This window comes from Centroberyx gerrardi, chromosome 13, assembly GCF_048128805.1.
Source record: "Centroberyx gerrardi isolate f3 chromosome 13, fCenGer3.hap1.cur.20231027, whole genome shotgun sequence".
Classification (NCBI taxonomy): Eukaryota; Metazoa; Chordata; class Actinopteri; order Beryciformes; family Berycidae; genus Centroberyx; species Centroberyx gerrardi.
The window spans coordinates 31,262,979-31,270,672 of NC_136009.1; the positions used below are offsets into that span (position 1 = coordinate 31,262,979).

The 7,694-nt window shown below is 49.6% G+C and overlaps 1 protein-coding gene across 1 annotated transcript; it reads left to right on the forward strand.

Moving 5' to 3' along the window:
* The first annotated feature begins 1,315 nt into the window (after positions 1–1,315).
* Positions 1,316–6,399, forward strand: tmub1 (transmembrane and ubiquitin-like domain containing 1). Its single transcript, XM_071900439.2, has 3 exons — positions 1,316–1,402; positions 4,667–5,205; positions 5,479–6,399. The coding sequence occupies exons 2-3, from the start codon at positions 4,703–4,705 to the stop codon at positions 5,828–5,830; spliced, it is 855 nt and encodes a 284-aa protein (XP_071756540.2). The 5' UTR covers positions 1,316–1,402; positions 4,667–4,702; the 3' UTR covers positions 5,831–6,399.
* Positions 6,400–7,694: the final 1,295 nt, after the last annotated feature.

Here is a 7,694-nt window from a genome sequence, read left to right on the forward strand (position 1 = left end):
CTGTAGTAGTACTACTACTACCTGTCTGTAGTAGTGTCTGTCTGTAGTACTACTACTACCTGTCTGTAGTAGTGTCTGTCTGTAGTAGTGTCTGTCTGTAGTACTACTACTACCTGTCTGTAGTAGTGTCTGTCTGTAGTACTACTACTACTACCTGTCTGTAGTAGTGTCTGTCTGTAGTACTACTACTTGTCTGTAGTATTGTCTGTCTGTAGTACTATCTGTCTGTAGCATTACCTGTCTGTAGCACTACCTGTCTGTAGTACTGCCTGTCTGTAATACGACTACTTCTCTGTATTACTACTACCTGTAGTAGTGTATGTCTGTAGTACTACCTGTCACCAGGTTCTCCACGTGTTCTTCCTGCGTTCTCCCCGTGTTCTCCCCGTGTTCTTCCTGTGTTCTCCCCGTGTTCTCCCTGTGTTCTTCCTGTGTTCTCCCTGTGTTCTTCCTGTGTTCTCCCTGTGTTCTCCCTGTGTTCTCCCTGTGTTCTCCCCGTGTTCTCCCTGTGTTCTTCCTGTGTTCTCCCTGTGTTCTCCCCGTGTTCTCCCTGCGTTCTCCCCGTGTTCTTCCTGCGTTCTCCCCGTGTTCTCCCTGCGTTCTCCCCGTGTTCTTCCTGCGTTCTCCCCGTGTTCTTCCTGCGTTCTCCCCGTGTTCTTCCTGCGTTCTCCCCGTGTTCTCCCTGCGTTCTCCCCGTGTTCTTCCTGCGTTCTCCCCGTGTTCTTCCTGCGTTCTCCCCGTGTTCTTCCTGCGTTCTCCCTGTGTTCTTCCTGTGTTCTTCCTGCGTTCTCCCCGTGTTCTCCCTGTGTTCTCCCCGTGTTCTTCCTGTGTTCTCCCTGTGTTCTTCCTGCGTTCTCCCCGTGTTCTCCCTGTGTTCTTCCTGTGTTCTCCCTGTGTTCTTCCTGCGTTCTCCCCGTGTTCTCCCTGTGTTCTTCCTGTGTTCTCCCCGTGTTCTTCCTGTGTTCTCCCCGTGTTCTCCCTGTGTTCTTCCTGTGTTCTCCCTGTGTTCTTCCTGTGTTCTCCCCGTGTTCTCTCCATGTTCTCTATGTGTTCTCCCCGTGTTCCCAGTGCATGCTGGGATAGCTCCAGCCCCCTGTGACCCTGAATAGAAATAAGCGGCTCTGTCAGATGATTTAGAAACTCAACGGTCCAGAAGGATAAAAATTCAAATAATATAAAACCAAATTAAAAAAAATCCAACTTGAGTCATTTGTGTTTGATGAGCTGAAGCAGGAAGTGACGCAGCTCCTGCAGCCAATCAGACTCTCTGATCTGATTTAAACTACATTTCCCTGAAGGCGCCACTTCCGGTCCGACAACAACCAGGAAGTGTTCCGCAGCAGCAGAGAGACTTTTAGCCTGCTGGCTAACGCTCACTGCTATGTGCTTTCTAACCGTAACAGTAAGTATTTCTGTTCTTCTTCTTCTTTTTAAACTCATCGCTGTCATCTGAACAGCGTCAGTGTGTGTGACGTCACACAGCGACAGGTCTGGTTGTTTTTCTTCAGGAAGCGCTAACTAACTTAGCGAGCTAGCCGTCCGGCAGAGCTGACTTACTGAAAACGCAGTTAATCCAGATTGGAAACTACAGGGGAAACCCGCTCACCTAGCTAGCTAACATCTGTTGGCATGCTATCACTAGCTTGTTGCTAAAGCCGTCGTATGATTTAATGTCGCAAGTAGCTGCCAGCCAGCTAACCCGAGCTAACCTGAGCTAACCCGAGCTAACTTTAGCTCCATAAGGCTACCTGGCAGTTAGTGTCGCGTCAGCTGTTCGCTGCAGCTGACAGGAGAAGTTTACTGAAGCTGGGGATACACTACACAACTATTGCCCCGATTTCAGCCAGGATTCACAATCGGGCCGAGTCTGTCCTGGTCTGCACTAGTCTGCAGATTTTGGGGCAGTCGGCGACTCGGCGTGGCCAGTTGGCACAGAAAATCTATGAGTGTGTGAGGGGAACAGACTAATCTCTTGTCTCCTGACGTGAGTCGGAGCCGCTACGATCATATCAAACATGTTTGATTTTTACAAGCGAAATCTGGACGCAGTCGGGTAGTGTGTACTCGTCTCAACTCAAATGCGAATGGATCCCGTCAATAGCCAATGAAAACTATGAAGCTATGCCATAACAAGCTGGTGTTTTGGTCCAAGGTGTTCAGCCCACACCAAGGAGCAATCAACTAGTTCATTCTTCATACAATACATTTATAGATAGGCCTACCAATCTTTCTGGTACCAAGGCACACAGGAAAAAATACAGGGAAGACTCAATTATTGATTCCACAAAACCTTGGCTGCCAGATGCCGGTTTTAGACCGGAGAGTCAGGTTTTAGAATTATCATTTACGTTATTAGCCTACATGTCCGGTTGGTAGTCCTGACCGGACCATGTTAAATGCTCAGTCCGGTTTTCATAATCATCTGTCACCATAGCAACATCTCCTACAAACGTTCTCAGCTCCCACTTGGCTCCATTATGTAGCAACAGGTATTTGATTCACATTTGCTGCTCACCTGCAGCTCCTCTGCAGTCTGTCCAGTCCAGACTGACTTCCACAGCTTTATGTAAATGCGTTTTGGGTCTGTGTATTTTTTGGTCATTCTTTCCTCCCTCTGCTTCTCTCTCCTTTCCGCTCTCCAGGCCTTGATGGTGCTGAAAGACGCACAGCTCTATATTCCGTTTGCAATCCCAAAATGGGCTTTTTAAATTTTTGTTATTTTATTTTCTGTTTTACAAAGAAGAGGAAAATCAAGTCCTTTGTAAATGTCGTTTCTCACCAGGAAAACGGACAATGCCTTGTATACTTTCGTTTTCCATTTTTGGATTTTGAAATGAAAATTAATCATCATTCGTTTTCCATTTTTTATTTTCTGTTTCTGAAAAGAAAATAGAATGACCATGCAGATGGTGGCGCAACAACAGCAGCAAGCTCTAGTACGCATAAAAATGTATAATGTGAATTTAAATCTATGCTGTATCCCCGTGTTTGCTTTGCTGCCATCTCGTAGCGTCCCGCGAGAGTTCGTGTTTTCATGTGTTTGGTGCGTTCAGTTTGGTTCAGCTGCAGTGAGTCCAGTAGTGTGTGATCCCTCATCTGGCGTAGTCGTTAAGTGTGTGATCCCCAGTTGTTCAGTCGTCATAACAAATCTGCAGAAACCAGTCGGTTAGTGTGTACGCCTTTTCATAATCTGTTAGGATTTTAAAAGTTGTGTGGTGGATCCCCAGCTTTAGCAGACTGGATCATCTGCATGAAGCTGGATGGAACCAGCAGCGGTAGATGTGATGCTCAGCTGGATGGTCTGGGTCTGGGTCTGGGTCTGGGTCTGTTCATGAGTCATCAGCTGACCCACCTGAGCTCATGCAGACATGTGAGCTTGTCTGTTTACTGTCAGTTATATTTTAGTTTCCAGGCAGATTCCGCAGCTGTCCAAAGAGTCCAGTAACTATCACACGCATTTGCTTCCTGCCAAGATGGCGCTGTGCTGATGGAACAGAACTGTCTGTGGTGCTCATTTGCATGGCAGCTTATCATTCTGTTAACTGGGCCTCTATATGGATGCTCACCTTGGATTGTGACACAAGCGATATTAACTGTGTATTGTGTGTGTGTTGATAAATGCTGAAACAGAACTGATGAACATGAAGCAGTCCAGCAGGTCTGTTCCTATACTAACTGAACCTGGAGCTGGAAACTCCCACATTTCCTGTCATGTACTCCGCATGAGTTCATCTGCTCCCCCCCACCTCCCCCTCCCACCTGCCCACCCCCCCTCCCACCTGTCTTTGGGGAAGTGTGTGTACAAAGGTTGAGGTGTTTGCATCAGCCTGCCTGCAGATTAGAGCGTGACGCAGTGTGGATGGGCCTCAGCTCAGTTTCCCATGGGAAAGCGGCGCTGCAGCGCTCCCAGCTGCAGGTTCACACCGCCTGATCCCCGTTCACCCGCTGAAGGATTAACATGCAAATGTGATGTAAATGTTGATGCAATACTCCTTCATCAACAGGCTTTACTTCACAGTGATGTCAGAGGGTTTTCCCACAATGCTCCCTGGCTCCACACAGTTTATACAGTCTCCTATACAGTCTGTATAATTTATATAGTCTCTATTGATGGGACAATATGTATCTAATTCAATACATCTCAATACAAAATGTGTCAATCCGTCTGTTGTGTCAGGAACATGAATGGTGATATCAGCTCCATGTTATTCTGCTGTCAGGAACATGAATGGTGATATCAGCTCCATGTTATTCTGCTGTCAGGAACATGAATGGTGATATCAGCTCCATGTTATTCTGCTGTCAGGAACATGAATGGTGATATCAGCTCCATGTTATTCTGCTGTAGTAATCACTAATGAGACTCTTGACCATCACAGTTTCACAAGCTGTCCATCCAAATTATATTATTGTCACTTTGTAATGACATTTTTAAATTGTTGTTTACATTCTAGCAGCCAATGGCATCGCTAGAAAGATTTGAGTCTCAGACAGAAACAGAATTCTGCAGTCAGACTTTGTATCCTGACTGTACTGAATCCTGAACCTCAGATCAGGAGCAGAATTCTGTTGTTTTTCTGAGACACAAATCTTTCCAGCGATGCCATTGGCTGCTGTGTGTCTCTGTGGTCTGTCTCTCATGCCTGGTCCCCCCCCCCCCCCCCAGGTGCCTGTCCTGTCCTTGCCTTAGTGGGCGTCGGCCATGGCTCTGATCGAGGGGGTGGGAGACGAGGTGACGCTGCTGTTCGGGGCTCTGCTGGTCCTGCTGGTGCTGGTCCTGGCCTGGGCCTCCACCCGCACCGCCGAGCCCCCGGAGCACCTCTTCACCCCGCCCACCGGCTCCGGCTCCGCCTCCTCCTCCTCAGCCTCCTCCTCGCTCCGCACCGACTCCTTCCTGGACCAGTCCCCCTCCTCCTCCTCCTCTTCTGACTCTCACGCCGCCGCCGGCGACCGCTCAGAGGCTCCGCCCCCCGCCGACACCCTGACCGCCCCCCCGCCCGGCGAGGAGGTGAAGGAGGAGGAGGACGGGAGCGTGGAGAGGGAGGAGGGAGGAGAGACAGACGGCCTGAGACACAGAGAGGGAGCTGCTGACTCCTCCTCCTCCTCCTCCTCCCAGAGGAACATGGTGGTCCGGCTGAAGTTCCTGAACGACACGGAGAGAACGGCTCAGGTCAAACCACAGGACACCATCGGATACATCAAACGGTACAAACACCTTTCCTGCTGCTGGCCCCTCCTCTCCTCTCCTCCTCTCCTCTCCTCTCCTCCTCTCCTCTCCTCCTCTCCTTCTCTCCTTTCCTTCTCCTGTCTCCTCTAATTTAGGACTTCCTCTGTTGTTTGCTCATGGGTTATTTTACTACTACTACCACTACTGCTAATAATAATACTAGTAATTGTAATCCAAACAATAGCAGCAGCAGTAAAATTGCTAACAGTAATAATAATGGCTGCTGTTGACCTATGACCCCTCCCCCTCAGGACCTACTTTGCGGGTCAGGAGCAGCAGGTTCGTCTGATCTACCAGGGTCAGCTGCTGCAAGACGACGCCCAGACGCTCGCCTCCCTCAACCTGGCCCACAACTGCGTCCTGCACTGCCACATTTCCCAGCATGCCCCGCGCGGCGCCCCGGCAGGCGCGCGGCCGGCCGACCAGGTGCAGGTGGCGCTGAACGTGGGCAGCCTGATGGTGCCGCTGCTGGTCCTGATGCTGTCGGTGCTGTGGTACTGCCAGATCCAGTACCGCCAGTTCTTCACGGCTCCGGCCACCGCCTCGCTGGTGGGCGTCACCATCTTCCTCAGCCTGGTGGCCTTCGGCGTCTACCGCCGCTAGCCGCGCCGCTCTCCGATTGGCCGGAAACCGCTTCACGAGTCTGTTTGTTGTGATGTAAGCGGGCGGGGCGGGGAGGGGCAGGCGGAAGGAGCTCTTCCCCCGTGACCTTTGACCCCTCGGCCACGTCCCGCTCTGAGGTTCCTCCGGTCCGCACGCCGCCTCCACCTCTGACCTCTGACCTGGGAGCCGGCCGGGCCGGGAGCCGCGGAGGGAGCGCGGCGCGGCGAGCGGCTCCGCTCTGTGAAAACGCCGTTAGGTTTCAGATTTCTTTTCTCTGCTGTTTCTGAGCGACAGAAGACTTTTATTTTTTTAGCTCCATCTTGTTTCTCATCGTGCCTCTTTTACTTTCTCATGTGTTTTGGTCCAGAACGGCCTGCAGAGTGGAGCTGAGGGCAGTGAGACTGGGACCTGTCTGTCTGTCTGTCTGTCTGTCTGTCTGTCTGTCTGTCTGTAGCGAGGGAGACGACCTGCTAATGGCTGTATGTCTGCTAGGATGGGAGAGGAAAATCTTTTGTGTAAAATATGGCTTTTGAAGAAAAAGAAATTCTATTAAATCATTCTTTTATTTATTCTGTTGTCTTTTTGTCTTTTTGAACATTTTCAGCTGCTGACTTCACTGTGTTGGTTTTTAGAATCAGTTTCTCAGCCACATGATGAAGCTGCTGCTGTTTCCACCGCTCTGATCATGTGACCGGCTGTGTGGAGTCTGCAGACTTTTCTATTCATTTCCCACAGTTCACTGCTCTACAGATATAAGGATATAAAGGACTTCAGGTGACTTGACATGTAATAATTCAAAACCTGCAGCCTATAATCTGTGAGCCCGTCATCAGCCTGGATATTGTTGCAAGCAAATGTTCCTGGCTGCCATGTCTCCTACTGTGGCTGATCATCTTAAAGTGGATTTGGGCGGAGCTTGTGTGTGGTCGGGGGCGTGGCCTGTGAAGAGACAATGAAGCAGCTTGTTTAGTTTCCTACAGTATGGAGACGGTCACCAAGATAAGAGAGAACATCAAGGAAAGGAGGAGGTAGTGGAGGAAAGGAGGAGGTAGTGAAGGAAGGGAGGAGTCAGTGGAGGAAAGGAGGAGGTAGTGGAGGAAAGGAGAAGGCAGTGGAGGAGTCAGTAGAGGAAAGGAGGAGGCAGTGAAGGAAAGGAGGATGCTGTGAAGGAAAGGAGGAGACAGTGAAGGAAAGGAGGAGGCAGTGAAGGAAACGAGGCTGTGAAGGAAAGGAGGAGACAGTGAAGGAAAGGAGGAGGCAGTGGAGGAAAGGAGGAGGTAGTGGAGGAAAGGAGAAGGCAGTGGAGGAGTCAGTAGAGGAAAGGAGGAGGCAGTGAAGGAAAGGAGGATGCTGTGAAGGAAAGGAGGAGACAGTGAAGGAAAGGAGGAGGCAGTGAAGGAAACGAGGCAGTGAAGGAAAGGAGGATGCTGTGAAGGAAAGGAGGAGACAGTGAAGGAAAGGAGGAGGCAGTGAAGGAAAGAAGGAAGCAGTGAAGGAAAGGAGCCTTCCCCTCTGGTTCTGTTGCTGCCTTCATGGTCTCCTCAGAAACTCAGACTTCTGAGCTGCTGAGCTGAGTGGCTCCGGTGTGTTTCAGACGCAGCAGCAGCTGCGGCCTGCAGGGGGCGTGGTGGAAATATGTGTTACTGCATTTATACATTTATTCACATTGTATTTCAAAATATTACAAAAACTGGTATTTTTCTGTGTATTTGAAGAAATACAATTCAAAATGTACTTTTTTAGATTCTGTTTTATTTATAGACACTTCAGTAAACCTGTTAAATATGTGTCAAAATATTTAAAACGGTATTTTAATGCATTCTTCACAATATCTGTATCCAGAGTGAGCAAACTGCTGACTGAA

Bases quoted from the DNA above. Each gene is read 5' to 3' on its own strand.
- tmub1 (XM_071900439.2), top strand. From the start codon at position 4,703: ATGGCTCTGATCGAGGGGGTGGGAGACGAGGTGACGCTGCTGTTCGGG. The intron at 5,206-5,478 runs GTACAAACACCT...CCTCCCCCTCAG, and splicing joins ACCATCGGATACATCAAACG to GACCTACTTTGCGGGTCAGG.